This window comes from Pan paniscus, chromosome 4 (assembly GCF_029289425.2).
Source record: "Pan paniscus chromosome 4, NHGRI_mPanPan1-v2.0_pri, whole genome shotgun sequence".
Lineage (NCBI taxonomy): Eukaryota > Metazoa > Chordata > Mammalia > Primates > Hominidae > Pan > Pan paniscus.
Window position 1 is genome coordinate 61050570 of NC_073253.2, and position 23742 is coordinate 61074311.

Here is a 23742-nt window from a genome sequence, read left to right on the forward strand (position 1 = left end):
TTTCACTTATAGAAAGTTAGAAAAGAACTAAAATTACTGTTTAAAGTGCTGCTGTTTATAATCTATGAAAGACTTGTTTATTTGTATCATTAAATGGATAGTGGGCTGGGCGCGGTGGCTCATGCCTGTAATCCCAGCACTTTGGGAGGTCAAGGCAGGTGGATCCCCTGAGGTCAGTAGTTCAAGACCGGCCCGACCAACATGGTGAAACCCCATCTCTACTAAAAATATAAAAATTAGCCAAGTGTGGTGGTGTGCGCCTGTGGTCCCAGCTACTTGGGAGGCTGAGGCAGGAGAATTGCTTGATCCTGGGAGGTGGAGGTTGCAGTGAGCCGAGATCGCGCCACTTCACTCCAGCCTGGGTGACAGAGCGAGACTCCATTTAAAAAAAAAAAAAGGATAGTAGTTTAGAGCAACAACTGAAATACTATAACGTACACTCAATGTTAATGTGAGAAAGTGAGTCTTGAAGGCAGTGCAGTGGCTTTCGAATGTTCCTTACTAGAGAGAAGGCAGTGGCAGATTTATTCCCAATTCTTTTCTTTTGCTTCAGTAAGGCCCTCATCCTTTTCCCTGGGGAGTATCAGTGACCATCCCAGAGGAAATACCACACGTCTCATCAGAGGACCTTAAGCCACTCTGCCCCTGTCCTCTGGGACCACCCAAGTCACTGGGTGCCCTTGCCTCTTTCTCAGCTCCCTCACCTGCTGTTCCATGAAGCTACAGGAATAATGAGGTTACAGGAGTAACGCACTAATGTCTGAGAAGAACTTCAAGCTGCTTTGAAGAAGCACACTGTTAAAACTAGAGCTAGCTCTGAAGTAATTGGCATACCATTTGGGTAACTTTTTATTTCAGAACTTGTTCCCCACTAGAATGTCTACATTTTAGGTAGAAATGTCTATACCAGGAGCTTATAAATTGCATCAGAAAACAAAAATTCAATTCCTGTCTACTTCGCTGAAAAGCAAGTGTCAAACGTCAGAAGTTGTTAATATTTAAACAGAGACAACTGGCACTTTCCCCCACTTTAGCTAAGTGATGGGGGAAGATAATTAATGAAAAAGATAGTCGAAAATTGCTCAGATGGGGAAGGGAAGCCCAATGGCCACTGCTCTTGTTATATTGAACAAATCCTCTCTCTTATTTAAAGGCAAAGGCATTTTTCCCACCTTCCCACCCTCTTCCCTTCCTTTCCTCCTCTTCTTTTCCTCTTCTTTTTTTCAGTCCCCTTTTTCTCACCCTTCCTTCCTTCTTATGTTTTTGCTTCCTTCTTCCTCTTTGCATGTTTCCTTATTTTCTTCCTTCCTTCCTTCCAATGATTGTTTGTTGAGTGTCTGTTTGGCCTGGCATTGTGCCGGGTACTAAGGACCCAGAGGGAGCAAGATCCAAGTCTGTCCTCACAGGGCTTACCTTCAAATGGAGACCTTTCTCTTTTCCAACCTGGTTTGTGTGACTTTCATAAAATTACCCAATATGCACACAGCTCTTCTCTACACCTAAGAGTTTGAAAATATCTCTAGCAACACACTTACAGCTATGGAAAACCGTTGAATGTTTTCATCTTCACAGTCTTGGATGACCTTCTTCAGTCGATGATTGTCATGAGACTCTCCATCTGTCACAATAACCATGACTTTTTTAACTCCTCTTCGGGCACCCCGGGCTTCCGTGAATGCCTCCTTTCTAAAGTAATCACAAACAAAAGAGAGGTTGATAAGACACCACTTTACAATAGACAAAGTAAAAAACTAAACAAAAACACTGACTACTCTAGGTAGCCTGGTGCTTCCCTCCAAAATTAGCATCAATGCCCATCATTCAAGTTGGGAGGTATAATGAGCCTTGTTTGTAATAGTTTTAGATTTATTTCAGATGATGGAGAGGTCTCCATTTTGCTAATCACCACACATCTTATATATAAAAAGGCAGCAGTATTTCATTCTTTGGAAATTTCAAAGGGAGGGTGTGACTGAGGCATACATCATGGTCAGAGAAGGCCAGATCTGTAAACAGTCCGCCAGGTGCTCCTTTCTCTGTAAACACCCCTTAAAACAGGCCTCTTTTCTTCTGCGTCTAGCAGAAACTTTTGCTTGAGACTTTGCTTCCCCCACAGCTACTCTGACATTTGTAGAATGGCTCGAAAATCCTCTAATCTGGGGAGGAGAGATGAGAGAGAACAGAGTATTAGTGGGGCTGTGAGTGCTTGAGAGTGTCCTGGGGATAGGGACATCTGCAGTCTTTCACATGGGAGTAATAGACTGCAGATGGTGATGGTCTTGAGTCCATGGAGTAGTCAGTTGGGTTTTAGGGAGCAAAAAGTAGTTGAAGGAGTTACAAAACATTTGGCTTGAACTATGTGTTAGCACACAGGCTGCTGAGAGCAGGATGGGAGAAGATGGCAATGGAGAGGAGGGGAAAATGCTATAACCTAACTGCAAAAAAACCCCGAATTTCAGGGAGGCCGAGGCGGGCAGATCACGAGGTCAGGAGATCGAGACTATCCTGGCTAAGAAGGTGAAACCCCGTCTCTACTAAAATACAAAAAATGAGCCGGGTGCGGTGGCGGGCGCCTGTAGTCCCAGCTACTCCGGAGGCTGAGGCAGGAGAATGGCGTGAACCCGGGAGGCGGAGCTTGCAGTGAGCCAAGATCGGGCCACTGCACTCCAGCCTGGGCGACAGAGCGAGACACCGTCTCAAAAACAAAACAAAACAAAAAACCGAATTTCAATTTAATTGAACAGCACTTATGGAAAGAAACAGAAGACAGGGAAATGGAAAATTTTTGTTTTGTATGTATTCTATATAAATATATATACACACTTCTCCCCTCCCCCTTTATTTCCTTTTACTCAAACCTTTTCTCTCTGGAGTCTTGGAAGAGATGAGTATATTTTATTTAGGACTAAAGTAATGAAAGGACTTCATATAGTTCTAGGATTTTGGTACAAAGTACAGCGATCATTGTACTGAATGGTCCATTTAGATATTTGGTTGTACAGACAAACAGCTGCCATTTGGGATAGATTTGCCAAGGAAATGCCTGTCTTAAGCTAACATTCCAAAGAGTTTGCACAACAGATACACACTAAATATACCATAACTGATATCTTTAAGCAGGAAGAGAGGATTCTGGTGAAATGGGGAAAAGGATTCTATATGATGACTTTTCCTTTCAAAGGACTTGAAGCAAATATGACAAGATGTTGACAACTGTCAGTTCTGAGTGGTGGATATACAGGATATAGTTGTACTAATTTTTTACTTTCTTTGAGTCTCTCTGCCCTCTATACTTCACAAAGACCCTCTCCTTGACCAAAAGCGAGTCAGGCTCCTTTACATCTTCTTCTAGACTGGACTCTGACTCTGGGCTGTGTTCTTTACCCACTTAGTCCAGTTTAAGCAAGAATCTGGCTTAATCAATTTAGTGGAAATCCCTCATCCTTGGTATCTGATCAAATTCCTCATTCCCCACCCTCTAAATCTGATTATGGTGTTCCGTGATATTATCTTTTAAAAGAATTGAATTTATAGGCAATTAGGCTGAGACAGCTCCAGTGCCGTATGTTCCTATATAAGCAAACCAAAGTCCAATTCAATGTAAACAGTAAAACAAAACTTAAACATTACCAATTAGAAACTGCAACTAACTTCTAACTAGAGACTTTACCAATCAGAACCTGGCAAGTAACCTCTAACTTTCCACCAGATCATACCCAAATAAGGTAAATGCCTAGCTATAGCCAATCAAGTCATTTCTTTAATTTGATTTTGCATTCAGCCCATAAAAGCCCATTGCTCACACTGCTAAAATGGATCTTTCTGAACTTCTTATGGTTCTGACTGCTGCCTGATTCATGAATCATTCTTTGCTCAAATAAACTCTGTCAAATTTAATTTGTCTAAAATTTTCCTTTAACAAATAATAAATATATATTTGGTCTCTGCCTCTGGTTTCTGGTGCAGAACTCCTAAAACTCTCGTAACTTCCTGAGCAATACTGGTGAGAGGTGTATCTTTTGTTCTAATATATGGTCTTTAACCTGGGTTTCTGACATAGGTATTCTAATCTGTTGAATTTCCTAGGTGATAGGAGTATTTTTGTTCTAATGAAATAACTCTTGGTGGGCTCATAAATGGGAGCTGATCACTAGAAGGACCAGGCCATGATCAGAAGCTTGAAACGTTCAGCCCCAGCTCTCATTCTCCAGGAAAGAGTGAGGGGCTAGAGAATCAGTTGATAATCAATCATGCCTGTGATCAAGCCTCTGTAAAACTTTCTGAACTATGGGGTTCAGAAAGTTTCCAGGTTGCTGAACAGGTGGAAGGAGGTACACCATGAGAGGGAATGGCAGCTCTGACACCTTTCCCTCATAGCTTGCACTACCTATCTCTTGCTGTTCCTGAGTTGTATCCTTTTATAATAAACTAATAATAGTAAGTAAGATACTTTACTGAGTTCTGTGATCCACTCTAGCATATAATCAAACCCAAGTAGGGGGTCTAATTTGTAGCCACATTGGACAAATTGTGGGTACCTGGAAACCTACTGGCTCTAAATTGGAATGAATTCTTGAAGGACTGAGTCCTTAATCTGTGGGAGGTTTGCATAAACTCTAGTTGGTGTCAGAACTGAATTGAATTCTAGAACACCCAGCTGATGTCAGATAACTGGTCAATGTGGGAAAAATCCCACACATCTGGCATCAGAAGTGACATGTCAAGTGTTTAGAATATAGAAAGAGAAAAACAGTTTATTTTTCCTACTATTTATCTGCCTTCAGCAATAATCCTGTTGAGCCAGTCTAGCAAGAATCCCCCAGCCTTGATGTTACTGCCAATCCCTGCCCTGTTCCTTGACTATAAATGCCCACTTGTCCTCACTGTAGTCAAAGCTGAGCCCCATCTCTCTTCCTTACTGCAATACCTTCATCGTAAAGGTTCCTCTTGAGTGATGTCTTCCTTACAATCTTTAACAAATATCATGAATAATTTTTAACATACTATACAAGTAGATTTTCTTGCTTTTTTTTTTTTTTTTTAAGGCAGAGTTTTGCTCTTGTTGCCCAGGCTGGAGTGCAGTGGCGCGATCTTCGCTCACTGCAACCTCTGCCTCCTGGGTTCAGGCGCTTCTCCTGCCTCAGCCTCCTGAGTAGCTGGGATTACAGGCACACGCCACCACGCCTGGCTAATTTTTTTTTTTTTTTTTTTTTTTTTTGAGACGGAGTCTCGCTCTGTCGCCCAGGCTGGAGTGCAGTGGCGCGATCTCGGCTCACTGCAAGCTCCGCCTCCCGGGTTCACGCCATTCTCCTGCCTCAGCCTCCGGAGTAGCTGGGACTACAGGCGCCTGCTACCACGCCCGGCTAATTTTTTGTATTTTTAGTAGAGACGGGGTTTCACCGTGTTAGCCAGGATGGTCTCGATCTCCTGACCTCGTGATCCGCCCGCCTCGGCCTCCCAAAGTGCTGGGATTACAGGCGTGAGCCACCACGCCCGGCCGGCTAATTTTTTTTGTATTTTTAGTAGAGATGGGGTTTCACCATGTTGGCCAGGCTGCTCTCGAACTCCTGACCTCAGGTGATCCAGCCACCTCAGACTCCCAAAGTGCTGGGATTACAGGCATGAGCCACTGCACCCAGCCGATTTTCTGACTTTTTAAAGTATACAAACAAAGGTGAAAACATGTTACATGTTAGTCTTTAACAGATCTTTGTATGCGAATATCATATGAGATTCAATCACTTTTGAAATTCAAATTCCTTAGATCACTAAAACTTTGTAATTCTCTTAAATATCAGGGTTACAAATGAATTGAATGAACATCAGCTGAAGGAGATGATTAAAAGGCCTTTCATAAATAAAATGTGGCTCTTCTAAAATCAGGGCTGGCTTTATGTAATAATGGAAGATTAGACATTGACAGAACTCCTGAGTACACCTTTTCTGTTTCAACTACATTCCTTAAAAAATTGTCATTGTCCTCAAAGTACCAGTATCCAGTGTCCTTTCTTGGCACTAAGCATTGACTTTCTTACATGCTTTAAAAAATTAAAATATATCAAGAGTGTCCCTTTCTTCGAGACAGGAGAATCCAGGCCTCATGATTAAATACTGTAAGTTTATTGACAAAAGTAAAAATTTGGGATAGGAAGAAGGGAACACACACACACACAAATTTGAACTGGGATTTACTGAAAATGAAGGTAAAGAATTCTAAAAATATTAAAAATATTGTTTGCAACTTCTGCCTGAAAGGAATAAAAAACAACTAAAATGTGCTTAAACATGAAAAGGTAATTAATGTAGGAGAAAAATACTTGGTACTATCACTACAGAATTTTAATGTATAATCAAAATTCAATAAACTCTGTGTCCCACAGCTATACCCTTTGTGAAACACAGAGGCAAAAAACATATAGGGACATGGTATTTAGAGCAGTATTTACGCAGAAGCAAAAGCAGCCAGAATATTTCTTCAGTTAGTTTTCAGAGATGAATATTCATTCTTAAATGGTTGCCTTTGGAAAACGTACAGCTCCCTACAGGCTCAGAGGTTTCAAAGAACACTTTGACTTACTTCGAATGTGCAGTCACATTTAATTGATTATTGAATGGCGGTGCATTCGGTACACCTAAACATGTGCACTCTTTGTGTATACAAATTGGTGATCCAATAGGTGATCCAATAGGTGGGTAAATGTCCAATTACCTCCATCTGTTTGTGGTTATTTTCTCTTGGGCCCCATATAACTAGAGCCAGATGATTTTCTAACATTCATGAGGCAAAAACTGTACATGAAATTATAAAATTTTGAATATCCAATCCATTCTTTGCGGGATCATTATTAACTTTTTTAACCTCCTTAAAACAGTCATCTTAGCAGGCAGATGAAGTGAGAGCATGGGTAATTAGCTTTCCACCTAAGGCAAGAGTTCAGAAGTTGAAGACATTTAACAGAAGGATTCTTAACATTAATCAAACTACTTATTACATTTCCTGTGATTTTTGTATTGTTTTGAATTTGTTCAGAAGTTTGCTAGTTTAATGAATGAGATAAGAGAACACACAGGAAATAAAGTGTTCTACATTTGTAAGAGAGGACAATTCCATTCGTTCTTATAAAATGAAATTCAACCACAGACTGAGTTATGTGTTCACCATAAAGAAAACTGCAGATGGAAGAAAGGAAGGGTTGTAAATTGGGGAGAATCTAAAGAAAGTAAAAAAGGAGAAAGAGAGGATTACAAATGATAATATCCTTTCCATTCCTTTCAAACTTTGCACTAAAAATGATTTCAAATAGACAATATTTAATTTGGCGCCTTAACACCTCTTATCTCGTAGCTTCGATAACGGTAAATCAAGTACTGAAAATACATGGACATTCTAGAATATAAATATATATTGAGTAGAGGTAGACCTATTTTTAATCCATTCTTTTAGATTGAGACTCTTAGAAGTGGAAAACAAAAAATAAATGAAACAAATATTAACTAATATTGTCTTAGTACCAAAGAACATGAAAATATAGATGCAGTGATATTTTAAAATGGATTCTCTATCAATTAAACCCTTGTAATAAGAGAAGGATAAGAAGGATGGTGAGATTGTGTTATACAAACATCTGATCTTGTAACCATTATTTAATATTCTGAATCTCATTTTAAACAAAATGCCTTTAAATATTGTCATATTAAACTTTCAATTGATATGCCAAAAGGCTAAATCATGAGCAGTTATTTTTGCAGTCTTTTACTTTAGTTTATTTTTTTATCCATATACCTTGCTGTGTCTATTCCAAGAGCTGTCATAGTCTGGCGGCCACCTCTCTGGACTATTTTCTTTGCTGCAACAAGTACCTCTTCGGTGGAAGAATACTTATTGAGGTTGAACTCATGGGTCACGTTTTCTCCATACTGTACAATTCCAACCTGAAATACCAAGCCACTGTGAGTTATACGTCAATCCAAATTTCCTGTTCAGATTTCTTCAGGCTAACCATGTGAATCAGATATAATACATTTCAGATGAGTTTGCAAACCTATCAGTACACAAATGCTTCTATTTTGACAGTAATAAACATAGCCATTCTGTGACTGTTCGTAGTCCAAAGAACAAAAGCAAACATGCTGTTACTAAACTTCTCAAACGATTGGTTTATCTAATTCAACAGATTTTACAGAGTGACTCTGGTAGGCCTTGGTGGGTAGAATATGAAATACACTGATATGGTCTCTGCCTTCATGGAGCTTCTCTAAAGCTAGAAGGAGAGAGAGATTAAACACGTGATCATTCAAATACTTGAACAATTGCAAACTGTGGAAAGGACTGTATGGGAAAATCCCTAATCAGCAAATATAATCTAGAGGCCAGACTGAAAATGGGGGTCCAGGGAAGGCCTCTCAGAAGCTGAGACTTCAAGAGTGAGTGCTAGAAGGGCAGAGCGTCCATACAGAGGAAACTGTGTATGTGAAGAAGACCAGGATGGGAAAGAGATAGATCTACCCTAAGAATGGAAAGAAAGGCAGTGAGCCATGGCCAGGGCTGTGAGGAAAGAAGAGGGCACCATGAGGCTGGAGGAATAATCAGGTTATGTAGCCTGCAGTGTTACACACTTGAGCAGTGAGCTTTGTCTAACCTTGCTGCAGCCTCATTTCTCCCAAATCAGCCCTTCCCAACTCCACCTTCTTTCCTTGTTTTGTCTTCCTTTCCTACTGCCTTCCTCCTTTCATTCCCTTTAGTCCACAGATTGGATAACACAGGCAGCTAACTGCAGAGACTTCATGCAGTGAAATACAGGAGGGAAAGTGCCCCCAGATTTGATTTCCCTTGCTCCATATTCTTCCTCTTCCCACCTGCCTCCTGGCCCCAGTAATGGCTATTTCTCCTACCCTTTTTCCACATCTCTCTTTGAAGGTTGATGTGAACCAATAAACTAATCTGCATTAAAAATTGTGACTGAAGATGACTTTTTGTTTAACCATCCTATCTCAAAATCCAGACTCAGAAAATCATTTGCCCAAAGGAATGTCTCTTTAATTCAGGAATTCCAGGTGATTCATTACTTGGGTAAGGGAGGTAATTTGCAACAAGCCTGCCTTCTTTCCAAGGCAATTGCCTACTTTGCCTGTTGGTGAAGTTGCCTCTGTTACTTGCTTTAGAGCAAATCCTATTTCTTAGTCTAACCTTATTCTTAAGTAGCATGAAGGCTCAGTAACTGGTTTCCAGGCTCCTCTGCTGAAATCACTGATGTCAGAAAGCTTTAGTCTTAATTTCATGTCTGTTTATATGTACATTTTCACACTAGGTCTTTTTGGAAACTAAAAGCATATTCTGGTGTGTTTTTAGAAACAAATAAGAGAAGCCCAAATTTAAAGCAATTTTTATCATCTTTGAGTTACCCTCTAGAGTACACTGGTTATGTTGGAGCAATTATGTCCTTATGCTTAAATAAGAATACTATGATATATATTTAATGGTCTTTTTAAAACTTTCTTCTCTAATTATTTAAATTATAATAACAGAAATGTGATAATGTTTCATAAGTGAGGAAACTGAGTTGAAAACACCCAATCCCTATGTGAAGTGGTGGAAGGGGGGTCTAGTCTAAGATGTGTATCCCTTATCCCAGGGCTCTTTCAATCACCCTATTTCCTCTCAGTAAAAAGGCATCTATCTAAAATCCTCCATTCTTTAGTCACCCCAACCTGCTAGCTTCTGCTGAGTGCCACTGCCATTTCATGGCTACTCAATGAATTTGATTAACTAGCTAGTTAACTGAGATATGTTAGAGTATATGATGAAACAAATAGATAAATACATATATCATATTTTGTAAAAAATAATAGAACATATGAATTCTCTCCTAAAGTTGCTTAGTTAGGTATAAGATAAATAAGAAATAACTAGAGAATATATGTAATTGTAAGATGAGGTTACATCATCAGCTGAATGAACATGCACTCTGCTCAATTCATGTCCAGGTTAGCCTTGTTCTGTGAGTTTATCTTTCACCCAATATCCTTTACCACCTATTCTGAGAGAGATACTATATTTGGAATAAAGATGACCAGAAGACCCTTTGGGAACAAGATAGGATACAGCCAACTAATTACACAAAAATAATAAAGTGGATAAAGACACATCTATGACTGCAATTCAGGATATTTTCTTTATTTATAATAAAATGTGAGGAACATTTTTATTACCCTCTGCATAAATTTAAAATTCTTTTCTTCAATGACCCTAAAGTTTTTGATTAGTAATCCTTGGAGACACTGAATAATTATTAAGGGACATATCCATGGATACACATGTCTTTGGGTATATAAATGTTCAGTGTAAATAAAAGCAAAATGGTTTTGTTACTTGGATAATCATTATGGCTAATTCTAGGTATCAAAGTGAACAAACACTGTTGTGGAAGTTAATTGCTCATCAATTAAGGACATCTTACAGAGTTTGCTTTGTTTTTCTTCCCCCTTGTTTTTATTTGATTAAGAGGCTAAAGAACTTTGAAAATTTTCCCTCCTACTCCTGTTGTTTTTCTTGAAAATTTTAGCATCTACTTAATAATCTATTAATCTAGTATCCACTGATAATCTGTGGAATACCCTAGTCTCTCATTTCTTTGACCTCCCCAGCATCAGTAATCTTTCCTCTAGCCATCTTCTCCCAAGGTCTTATCCTTGACCTTGTCATTTGGAAGACCTTGTCAGCAGGTCAATCCCAATTTCAAATGTCCTTCTTTTTGAACATTAACTTTGGCTCATTTCACTAATTCCCTGACCACATCAAGACCTCCAACTAATTCATTAATACTGCCATTTTTTTTTTTTGGTACTTAGACTAGATTCCATGGTCCAATGACTATAATCATTTATTTGCAAACATTTAACTCATTTAACCTTTTTTTTCCCTCCAATGACTCACTTGGCTAACTTCCAACTCGGGTTAAATCCAATTATCTCCTCCTCTGTATATGCTTCTGTGGCTTTGAATGCTGCTAGACACAAGTCACACAAATTGTAACCTGGTCTCCTTTTAAAGGAATGACCATGAATCTCAAAGGAGGTTGCACATTTGAGCGCTGTCAAACACTACAACTATTTTTTACTAATGAGTCCACGTTGTTCTCATTTATTGGTTTTAATCTAATTGTCGTAAACTGCCAACTCCTTGGGAAAAAGGGTTATCTCACTTACATGTGGGGATGAGCTCACATGAGAGGAGCTGAAGAGATGCCAACTTAACAAGACTGCTTTGTGCCACATGTGTGTTAATACTTTACATTTACAACACACTTTACATATCTTAAAGAACCTACTATGAACCATTGGATTGTCCGGAAAAATTATCTTCACACTAGGAATAGTAAAAAACTCAAAATGTTGGTAAGTCAGAAATCAGTGCTTTAAATTTTACATCTCTATCATCCATCTATCCACCTCCAATATGTGCCTGGCTTCTAAAAGCTTATTCTTTGTAAATCTTAAAATATAAGATGAGTTGTAACTGCCTATTCCCTTATCTGCTCTGGATACTTTGCTTCTAACAACTCTACCTGAGACTCTCTTCAGATGACTGCACTTGAGCTACTAAACTGCTTTACCCCAAAGACTGAAAAAACCAGGAGTGTCTGGGAGTCCCCTGTCCTCCTCAGCTCCCCATCACCCTGATCCACAGGCAATGGTGAGTGCAGGGAATGAGAAATCAGCCCCTTGACTCAAGTAGAAACTCCCCTTCCATATCAAGCTGAGGCCTGGATTCCACTTGAAATTACACTTTCCTTTGTCCTCTGTTGATACCTTGTTTTGCTTCCCCAATTCTTCATCTGCTTTCTGTTGGAAATGCTTCCTCACAAATAAATCACTATCATGTGAATCGTCCTCTCAGGGTTTGCTTCTGGGAGCTGGATCTAAGGCAGCTGTCAACTGTGTCCCTGCATTCCTAGTCATGCAGGACAGGTGAGCCCCAAAATGGGTTTCAGCCCACAAGGGTTCTTGGCTTTGCTCAGGAAAGAATTCAAGGGCAAGCCAGAGGTGGAAGAAAACAGCTTTATTTTGAAGCTGCAGCGTTACAGCTCTGGTGGCCTTATAGCTCCGTGACTGCTCCTGCCAGGCAGGGCTACCTCACAGGCAGAGAGGAGCAGCTCAGGGCAGTTTTGCAGTTATATTCATACTTAACTTTAATCACATGTACATTAAGAGGTGGTGTATGCAGAACTTTCTAGGGAAGGAGTAATAACTTTTGAGTCCTTGGGTCATTGCCATGGAATGGGACAGTAACTCCTGGTTGTTGCCATGTCAATGGTAAACTAACATGGCACCCTGGTGGGCTTGTTTATGGAAGGCATCTTCTGCCTCATCCCTGTTTTAGCTAGTCCTCAATTTGATCTGGTGATGGAGCCCGACTCCAGAGTCAAGTCTCGCCTCCTACCTCATTACCTTAGCTCAGGCCAGACATCACTGCTTTGAAATTGGATCATGGCAATGGTCAGTCTCTTTGCTGCTGATCTCCCTCTCTTCATTTCCACTCTCTTCAAATCCTTCTACATATTCCTGGCAGACTAGCTGTCCTGAAACTCTGCTTTCATCCCATAACATACTTGTTCAAAAACCTCCAATAACTCTCCATTGCCTGTATCAATGACTTCGAAATATACTTTAAAAGATAGATTTTTATTCTAATTTTTTAAAAATAGATAAAACTTCAAGCTACTCCTTGAAATACTAGGTCCATATGTTAAAATCCAGTTTTCTCCTCTTGACCTTCAGTCCCTCAATATTCCAATGCTAAATTCTCCATTCACCCCCATCTTCAGGACTCCCCAATATGAACTCCACTCCTACCAAATGCTCTTCTTTGTCCCTCCTACTAAGCTAATCTTGTAAGATTTAATTCCAGTTCCACTCTCTCTGCAAAACTTTTCTTACCTTGTTGCCAGGATAGCCCATATTGAGCTTCCCCTTCTTGGAACTCTGAAACAAACTTGTCTGTGAGTATTGCATTCTTCTCAACTCTTTGAGTGCACACTGTATCTTCCCAAGTACATCCTAACTTTAGAGGGACAGGCAGGGGTAAAGAGTATGGACTATGTCATGGCTTTTGATATTCTCTTATCCTTCACTGCTGTTTTGCTTTGCTCACAGCTGACCCTAAGACATTCTTACTAGATGACTGTAACATTTCGCATAAGCAAATGGAAAACCGAGATAGCAGGGAAATAATGATAAGCAGAAAAAGAGAGATACAACGAAGTCTGGGAAATGTGAAGAGGGAGCAGTGGAAAAACAAGTCTCAGGGAAATGACATTCAATGTAGTTCCCTGGCTGATACCGGGGTGCTTGTTTTCTTAGGAACCAGAAAGAGTAAGGTCTGCTGTGAGTCTTCCCCAGAAAAGGGTACCATTTATTAAAAATAATGGCAAAACCGCAATTACTTTGGCACTAACCTAGTATTAATTTTCATTACAGACAAAGGGTCAAATCACAAAACAAACAAATGTAATGTTGTGCTGAATATTGGTGAGATTCAATTCAACAGAGATAGTTCCCATTTCACCTTAGCTTATAATTTAAGGCTAATAAAACAAGCATAATGTAAATGTATGTAGCAGAATCAAATAAAGTATGAGAATTAAATAGCAAGTTAAAAAGTGAGCCAAGTGATGAACATCGTGAGGAAGCAAGAGGAGAGAAAATCACAAGCATATTTATTCTCTCCCACGTGAAAATCCTCAAGGAGGAAGGAGGATTCAGCTTCCTGAATCTGAAAGCCAGCTCAAAAATAGCCAAGAGATTATGAAAGTACTATGGAAGGAAACAAAGTGGCCCTCAGCCTGGAAAATATGTCAAAGATGATAATTAAAGGAGTTTAAGTCATCCTAGAAATTGAGAGGAAAAAGGAAAAAAAAAAACCAGTAATCCTAATATTTGACTTGAAGTAGCCAATTACGTTGGGATGATACAAAAGTCAGATGGTGGAAGTTGGATAGAGAGCTGGTGACAACAAATAATGGAGGTGGAAATATCCTAGGCATTTTGATGAATAGAAATGGGTATGCAGGGATGACAGCTAAAAAGCTGCAACTGGGTTAAATGTGGACATTCTTTCCCAGAGATTGTAAAGAGCAGTTTATGGTATCAGTAAAAGAGTAGATGAATATAGAAAGAACAGTTTCTTATAATATCACGGGGGATAAGGAGTCACATGCAGAAGGAAAATTCCTTTTCAGAGACAACTGGAAAGGATACATTTACCTCCTGGGGAGATGTGGTTTAAACCTCTTGATTAAGTAGAACAAAATAAACAGATGGGTAGATAATTACAATCCAAGGCCAAAGAGACCTAAAGGCTGATTCAGGCTATGGCATAAATCAGGTACACAATTGGCTATGAATTTTGTTACATGAACAAGAGGTTTGTAACACTTAGTAGAACATTCCACTTAAATATGAGATTTACAATCATATTTTCTGGTAAGCCCCCACACAAATATCCACTCACTTTTTTTTTTTTTTTTTTTTTGGGGAATACTAGCATCCCTTCGTATGTTACTAAGTTTGATTTAAAAAAGAATTCTATGGTCAAATAATCTTGGAAAACAATGAGTAAAATAAAGTTAAATATATATCTTTACAGCAGACTCCTCCCCATCTCTACCTTTCTCCTATCACTATGAAAACTGTCACAAATTGCAAATGATGCAAAAGAGTAAGGTTTTCTCTTACTCCTATCCCTACTTGTTCTATTTAGACTTATAAGCAAATTCTTTTGAAAGTTTTCTCAGAGTCTTTAAAAACATGCATTGTGGATTACTAATTGGAAGACCTGGTATATTTTATTCTTATTTAAAGTAATATTTTTTTGTGAGGATCATATTCAACACCTCAGACTGGGAAAAAATGTTCTACAACAGTAAGACTTACTTACTTGTCAAGATCAACTAATTGTTCTGTGTTTTAAATTCACCTTCATTATATTTATGACATACCATCATGCATTGTAGCTGTCCCAATATATTATTTTACCTCATTTCTAAATTGGAAGATTTTAGAATCAGGAACAACATTTCAGTGATTTTTTTTTATTGCTCTTGACACCTAGCATAATACTTGATTGTCCAGACACTTTATAAATATCTGCTCAATTAAAGCAAATTAATTATCCAATGACTTCATTTCTTTTGGGTGCAGAGAAGAAAGAGGGAGAAAAGTGAGTGTGTGAACATGAAAGGAAGGACACTATCAGAAAACACTGAAAGGAGGGCCTTTTGGATTAGTCTCTTATGAAACTGAAAGTCATGTTTAAGATTTTAACAACTATCTTAAATGATAAGAGTGTTTAAGAAAAAGAAGTATCTAAAGTAGCTATGAATTTCTGCTACAGCTTGAATATGGTTTGTCCCCACCGAGACACCAAAACTCATGTTGATGCTTGGTCTCCAATGGAGTGGTGTTGGGAGGTGGTGCCTTTAAGAGGCAAAAAGAGGAGTCAAGAGAGACTTTATCATAGGAGTGAGTCTCACTCTTGTGGGGCTGGATTAGTTACTACAAGAGAACAGGTTGTTACAAAGCGAGGCTGCCTCTTGTGTTTGGTCTTTTTGCACGTGGCTGCTTCCATTCCTGTTTCTCCACCATGTTATGACCCAAGCGCAAGGCCCTCACCAGAAGCTGAACAGCTGCAGCCACCCTATCTTGGCCCTCCCAGCCTCCAGAATCATGAACTAAATAATCCACCTTTTTTTTTTTTCAAATTGTCTAGTCTTGGGTATTTTGTTATAGCAACAGAAAGTCAACTAGGATAAGTATATTTAGTCAAAGAGTTATGAAGGAATGGAGTTATCTATTAATTAATAATTATATTATTATCTTCTATATCTATCTTGTTAAGTCAGGGTTACACCAGCACCCAAATTTTAATGCCCAGCATAAGCTAAGTTTCTGGGCTTTCATTCAATAACTAATATTACCAAGTCAATCGTTCCTTTACTGAAGTAATGACAAGGTGAAACAATGAGGTGTTTTTGTGTGTTCCTGTAAGATGCACAATTGCCTAATATGAAAAGAGCTCAGGCTTTATGTCTGGCCAATGTATATTTCCTTTTATCAAACTATGGTACAAAGCCCTACCCTACAACATGCTTCCAGTGTGACTAAGTCAGGATATGAATGTAGTGATAATACAAGATACAATCCCAGTTAACTGTTAGCACAAACCATTCTGAAGCTATGTTAGCAGAGGCTAGGTTTAACATTTTGTCATTATAAAGAGGGATATAAATGGGACTGATTTACAGGTAGATGATTATTTCCTAAGGAAACAAGTGTTCAGAAACATAATAAAGTTGATACATAATAGATACAGGTTCTAGAAAAAGGGTATCTTTATCTGGACTCTTGCTTCATGGAAGATGCTACAATGAAAGTGACGTAGGCTCAAAAATGCAAAGATAGGAGAGGTTAAAACAAAGTTAATTCACTGTGTTTGTGGAGAAGGGCAAGGGCTATAGGAGAAATCAGGGCTGAGGGGAATAGGGCTAGGTGGGTAAACACCTGCAAAGAAAAGACTGAAATACAATGTAAAGGGTTGTCCAGGGGAATCCCCCACAAGCAAGTACCTTCCAGCTCAGTGGATCAATATGACTTTATGAAGCAAAGTAAGGGAAAGAGGTCACTAAAACAACGATTTTATACATGAGAAGGTGAAAATTCAAAAACTCCCATTTTTTCAACATAAATGGCTCATGTCATGTGCTAGGAATACATAAAACCCTAGACTATCTTCCATAAATGAAAAGATTAAGGCACAATTCTGTCATCAGGTAATTCAGTCTACTAGAAGAGACAGACCCAAAAAACAAAGAGCAATGCTACTGAGTGATAAGAGCAGTAAGGAAATATGCTCTCACGGTTGCAGCTGCTATGGGAACATAGGAGAGGAAGGCATTTTTCTCAAGAACAGTGGGTAGGATAATCATAGAAAATTACAGAGAAAGTGACATTTGAAATTCTCCTAGAATACAGCGCTTGAGATGGAGCAGGGAATCACAGGAAAAGCAAGTAACAAGAGCACAACACTTCATGAACAAGGAAGGCAAGGGCCCAGGAATGGCTGAAGGGTAAGCTACTCGGGAGCCTGAGGCAGGAGAATAGCTTGAACCCGGGAGGCGGAGGTTGCAGTGAGCAGAGATCGGAGCAAAACTCCATCTCCCCCTGCCACAAAAAAAAAAAAAAAAAAAAAAAAAAGAAAAGAAAAAAAGGACTGAGGCGGGCGTAAGGGGAAGCAGGATGCATGAGAAATGGCCGGGCCAGGTGGTCAGATGCCAGTTAGTCCACTAGAGAGCTTGGATACTATTTAGCAGGCAACAAGAGGAGTTATTTGTTTCTTTTTTGTTTGTTATTAGGGAAATGTTCTGAACTTACTTTGGAATGATTATTCTAGTGCCTGATGGCTGGAGGGGTGGGAGAATGGAGACTAGAGGCTAGTGGGAGAGAAGATTCACCCCATTCCCTACCCCACATTCGGAAACTGTAGGCAGACTGACAAAGGTATGGCTGCATGTCTCCCTCAGGCTTCTTTTCAGACCTACAAACAATGAATCAGGCCCCAGATTTAAGGCTTCTAGGGAAATGGCCATAAAATCAGCAGTAAAAAGGAAGATAAATAATATTCCTAAAATTTAATTAATTTCTCTCTTTCATTTTGCTTGGTTTAATGCTATGCTACACTTTTGATGTGAACAATCTAGACATTGTTCCATTAGTATATTTCACTTTTATATCAAGCCTCACAATTTACTGGTTTTATTTAGGGTAATGCACACTTATTTGACATATTTATATTATCTTCATTTATTATTAAAAGCAATGTTATGTTTAGGTATTGAGGATCAATAAGACCTCCATAATGTTTATACCATCACATCTTTAATGGCAAGCTCAGAGTGTTTCAGGTTTGTTTTTATAGGTGATTTTTAAAAGGCAATTTTATAGCCTTTACTCTGTCTTGGGTAAAAAATTGGTTGACAAAAATTCCTTGACTATGCTTGCAAAAGTCTTAATTGGGCCACACAGAAACATAGAATGGATTTTGAGTAACTCTTTAGAGTGAATGTTTCCATCGTTGTGTTGTATTTCCCTAATGTATACTAAATTGTCACATGGAAAACTTAATGTAAGTTTCCTTCCTTCTTTCCTTCCCCCTTTCCTTTTTTTTTTTTTTTGATTTTTGTTTTTTGGAGGTAACAGTTACTTTGGGAAATATTCCATATCTTTGACTCTGCCTTTTATTGCTTGCAATTACTAAATGACAAATCTATGACTGCAGAGAATAGGAATCATATTCAATCTATATCTATTGTACCAAATGTGTAACTAATCAATACAGCAAACAAAAATACAGGAGGTGTAATTAGAATATAACCTTTATTTGTGGACCACCAGTCCTTCAAAATTTATTTAAAGTGAAGTATTTTGCTATCCCTAGATGGAAAGATAAATATCTTATGACTTTTTTTTATTCTTAGTTTTAAAATGTCTGTTAATTTAAAAAGTTATATATTTTAATTTAGGCTGTACCAAATGAAATTGCTGTATTTGTAGGTTGGGAAAAAAAAGATCAAACAGCAATATTTTCATATGGTTCTGTCTAAATTAAAACCAACAAGGCGAAACATCAAAGCGCATTTGTAGTTAAATCTTCTCTCCTACTTCTACTAAGGGCTTACACGAGGTAAGAAGCCTGTAGTTGAGAAAGATGCATGACTGGCTTTTATTTGCTTTCCTACTTGTTTTCACTTAGAGTGCTAACTGTGATTTCTGACCTTCCAGGGACAGAGGTAGGGAAGATAAATAAGGATAGAGAAATTATTACTGCATTGGTATTATCCTAAGATGAATCAGGTCCTAATAGGTATGTACAACTTTTTCAAGGGTTCTTTGGAGAACTCCCTTCCTTGAGATATCTCACCTACACCCTTGCTCTGAGTGAATGCATCCCACTGCCTCAGTCCCTAAGAATTACAGAGATCTTCTGCATTCTCTGCAGAGGCAGCCACTCACTTCCAGTAATCCCTAAGGACAGGCCCTGACATGACCTCACACTGGCTCTTGCTTTTGAGTACCCATGCCAATCCTGGGAAAACACATGCATTCTAACAATCTCTGGGGATGCAGGCTTACTCCAGTGCAGTGACCTCTGCTCCGACTTCCCTGTCAGCAGCTAGACATAACAGCTGCTGTCATGCTCTGACAATTCAGACAGGAGTTAGGCATTAGTCAATCAACTATGTGTCCCAACTCCAGTATACACATACCAAGATGTGTATGACCCCACTGAAGCCTTTCTGAGTAGGCTCTTTCTACAGAGAAATCCTCTCTACAAATCTTATCAACTACATTCATAGTCTTTTAGAAATGTGGTATGGATGAGGAGTCTAAAAGTTCTCTGTCCGGCTCTTAGCTTTCTATCTTTTGCACCCTCCTCTGGGTAATCTTTCTCACAATTCATTTTTACATCTGTTCCTTTCAGAAACGGAGATAGAATACATGAAGGGGAGAATAAATTCCAGAAGCTAATTCTGCCAATCATAGGGTGGAATTGAATGCTTTCATTGAAAGAAACAAATAAAACTAAAAACAAACAAACAAACAAACAAATCAAATGGATTTAAATTACATTAGCAACCAGTCAAGAAAAAGAATTGATTGTCAAGCAAACAGTTTTTGGAAAGAATTGCTGTAAGACTACATGAAAGATAAGCATGCTTTTCAGCACATATTTTCTTTGAAAAGGAAATGTCTTTCCAAATTTTCTATGACAGGATTTCTTTTCTGAATCCACTGAAAGATGATCAAACTTTAAAAAGAGTTTACAGGCATTATACTTAAAACCCTATTAAATGTTATTTAGCAAAAGCAATGGCTTGGTAAATATGTCCTTTCCAATCTCTTTATTTTAGAGAATTATTTATGAATTTAGTCACTGATAAAACATAAGCCAAAATAGAAAAAAAAAAGATTAGAAAAGACTGAACACTAGAGAATAAAGTATAAAGTAATATACTTAAAATAATTTTTAAAATACCAGTTATAGAAAAAAGACTCATTAAATGTCCAATAATCAGAGAAAAATACAAAACTGGACTCAATATGATACAAACATTTACTCAACAAGTGCTCATTGAGGGCTTACTATGCTACAGTAAACCACTGGGCTGGCCACTGACGAAGATAAGAAGATGACGCAGCCTTTGCTCTTGAGGTGCCTATTATCTACGGTATGCAGCAAACACAGATAGACAGACAGACACACACACACGCACACTAATATAATAATTATGCCTTAGTCCAGTGTTTCTCAAACTTTAATCTTGTTTAAGAATCATATGGGGCCAGGCACAGTGGCTCAAGCCTGTAATCCCAGCACCTTGGGAGGCCGAGGCAGGCGGATCATCTGTGGTCGGGAGTTCAAGACCAGCCTGGCCAACATGGCGAAACCCTATCTCTACTAAACATACAAAAATTAGTTGGGCATGGTAGCACATGCCTGTAATCCCAGCTACTCAGAAGGCTGAGGCACGAGAATTGCTTGAACCCGGAAGGTGGAGGCTGCAGTGAGCCAAGATCGCACCATTGCACTCCAGCCTGGGTGGCAAGAGTGAAACTCCTTGTCAAAAAAACAAACAGAAAAGAATCATATGGGTTGCTTATATATAATGCAGGCTCTATAGCCCCACCCTCAGAGATTCTGATTTTGAAAATTTGGGGTATAGTTCAAGCATCCCAGTGATTTGGAAGCAGAAATTCCATGAGCCATAATTGGAGAAACATGGCATTAGACAGAAGCACCATTAAGGCAGCACCCTTGTCCGTCATCTTCCCCACTATTACCCAAGCTATAGCATAGAGCTTGGAACATAGCAAGCCCTTAGTACATACATCTGAATAAATGAATGAATGTATATGGTTAAGCTCCACAATCAACGATGAAAGCAAGATGTGACATAAAAATTCAGAAATATAATCAGTTTCTCTCTTTAAAAATCAGGTTCCCTTGGGTGAAGTCAGAAGATACTGTAAACGACACTGTGCAGAGTGCTTCATTCAGAAATATTCTTCTTTGTGGATTGAGGTCCTGGATCTTGGTAAATGTAACTGAACTCTTCTGCTGCAGGGTAAGTTCATTTTCCTCCCATTCACTGGTAGCATCTGGACCCCGAGGGCCCTCCTGAATTTGTCTGAATAGAGCCATTGTTCCCTCCAGAAAATACATATAACTTCATGTTGCCCACCCTGGCAGGCTAGAATTCCTCTGGTGGACAGGCAGAATAGCTCCTCTTTTAGGACTCTCAACACAGAAATGTAAATTAATTATAGTTCTAACTGAAAAGCATCAAAATTGCAGAAGAATAAGTCGAGCATATAAGCAATTGACTGTTATTTATTTCTTTACAAAATGGAGTCACTGGCATAGATCTTCAGAGAAGCTGTAATTATTATTCTAAAAGAGCCGTATGGATTTTCTTTCTAAAGTTGTGGACCAACTTCAAACATGTCACAGCTGCACTAATTTTCACAAATAGCTACAAATAAATTAACTTTTAAGAGTAATATACATAAGTGAATTTAAAGGTAAAATAAAATATTTAGATGGCTGTATAATAAATTGTAAAAAATATTTCAAGCATGTTATTAGCTTTGGAAGGAAAAAGTTAGGTAAGAAGATCAAATGGGATGGACAAAACAAGAAGAAGGAAAGAAAGCACATCATGGGCAAAAGTGCAGAAAGCAGGAACACAAGCCATTTCATTTAAGGTATTAGTCCAGGCAGTGAGGCATTGCCAAGCCTAGCACGGTTTCAGCCAAGAGGCTGCCTGAGGAAGGATGAGGACAGTCATCCTCATGAAATAGAAAAGGATTGAAATCTACTATTCAGGGGCATTAGATGGTACTGGCTCTGAAGCTTCTCTAGAAGTAGAGCCCTCAGAAAGAAAAAAAACAACAACAAACTGGGCTACAATTAGAGAGCTGTGTGTGTTCTGATCTGCCATCAGCAAGCAGAAAGACCTTAAACAAGTCAGTTAGCCTCTCGTGTCTCCTTCATAAATTGAGGTTTGGGGCTAAATGGCCTTTAAGATTCTTTCCAGCTTTAATCTTATGACTCTATGCTATCTTATTGGCCAAGGAGAGAAGGGATAGGGGAAGCGAGGAAAGGAGGAAGGAAGAGTGGTCTCAGAAGGGAAAAAAGGAGGTCCATGTGGAATGGGTGCCAGAAGGAAGAGCAAGTCACATCCTGGAGTGGTTCTGTTAAGATGCAGGCTGCCCTGTACCCTGCAGCAAGACGGGAAAAAAAGGTCCCCTACCATCCACTAGTAATTTCACTTGAGAAGGTCAATTGCAAATAAGTCACTTCCAGGGAAAATTACATTTTGTGACACGTAAAAGCCCATTTCATTTTTAATGATTTTACACTGATTTCAACAAGTTCTCTATTGTCCAGTAGGATATTTATAACCTCACCCTTCCACTCGCTCTCTACAGAGACCTATTCAGCCTTGGAATGAAGCAATACATTTCACTTTGAAGTTTGAGTTCAACTTTGAAATTTTCAACCACCATCCTTTTAGAAAATTATATATACATAGATATCAAAATATTAAGAGAGACATAAATATACACAGACACATGAAGACACATGTATGTATATATATGTGCACATATTATGTTCCAAATTTAATGTAGGTGTGGCAAACATTAACGCAGTCAGTCCGCTTTTTCAGTGCCTCAGAAACTTCTCCCAAAGTAAAGCCCTCAGGAAAAAAAAAAAAAAAAAAGGAAGATCACTGTACTGATTGCAGTACTATAATCTTAAAGTCTCCTATGCTCTCCACAGCCTCCAAACCACACAACTATTTTAGGCTCTGATTCTAGGGCTAATTCCTGACCTGAGGCATTGACTTCATTTTGACATTTTATTTGCCTGTTATCCATTATGTCTGCCCTGTATTTTAATATATATGCCCATATGAGTTTAATAAACATTAAATCAGTCAAATGTATTTAATTAAATGTAATTAAATTAAACTCAGTATCTAAAGTGGAAAAGCTGTGTGAGAAGTTCCACTTCATTTAGTGGCAATAAAGGAGATGTGTTTAGAAATAGATATTAATTGGGGGGATAAACAAACAACTATTTGATTTTATGCAGAGATAGCCAGGGGCATTTGCTTTTAACTTAGGGAAAAGAAATTATTAACAGAAAGGACAACAGGCTTTAAGTAGTATCCTCTGGTCAGTTACTAACTTATTTATATAATATGAGAAGAGAGATTATAATGTGATGGGTTGTTTGGGATGTCAGATTAGTTTCTACAAACTCTGACACCCGGCTCTGATATTACCAAAAGTGGCTATATCCATTTTAAGTAAAAATTAAATTATGAGTTTATAGAAATCTATAGGAGTTATTTTTCAAGTGCATTAAAAATGGCAGCTTTCATAATATTTTCTGTTTAGAAAATAACACAGCCTAGGTTGGGCACAGTGGCTCACGCCTGTAATACCAATGCTTTGAGAGGCAGAGACAGGTGGATCAACCAGAGGCTAGGAGTTTGAGACCAGCCTGGCCAACATGATGAAACCCCATCTCTATTACAAATTTAAAAAATTAGCCAGGTGTGATGGTGCATGCCTGTAATTCCAGCTTCTGGAGAGGCTGAGAAATATGAATTGCTTGAG

At 38.7% G+C, this 23742-nt stretch overlaps 1 protein-coding gene and 1 long non-coding RNA gene across 2 annotated transcripts in view; one reads left to right on the forward strand and one right to left on the reverse strand.

Annotated features, from left to right (window-relative positions):
• Positions 1 to 23742, reverse strand: part of ITGA1 (integrin subunit alpha 1) — a 175696-nt gene that overhangs the window by 66003 nt on the left and 85951 nt on the right. The window contains exons 7-8 of the mRNA XM_003827350.7: positions 7784 to 7932; positions 1536 to 1686 (exon numbers count right to left, since the gene is read on the reverse strand). Coding sequence (XP_003827398.1) covers positions 1536 to 1686; positions 7784 to 7932 — 300 coding nt within the window. The remainder of the gene's footprint in view (positions 1 to 1535; positions 1687 to 7783; positions 7933 to 23742) is intronic.
• The window catches only part of LOC129397777 (uncharacterized), a 213741-nt gene continuing 206656 nt past the window's right edge, over positions 16658 to 23742 (forward strand). The window contains exons 1-2 of the long non-coding RNA XR_008625381.1: positions 16658 to 17123; positions 21053 to 21179. This is a non-coding gene — a long non-coding RNA (uncharacterized LOC129397777). The remainder of the gene's footprint in view (positions 17124 to 21052; positions 21180 to 23742) is intronic.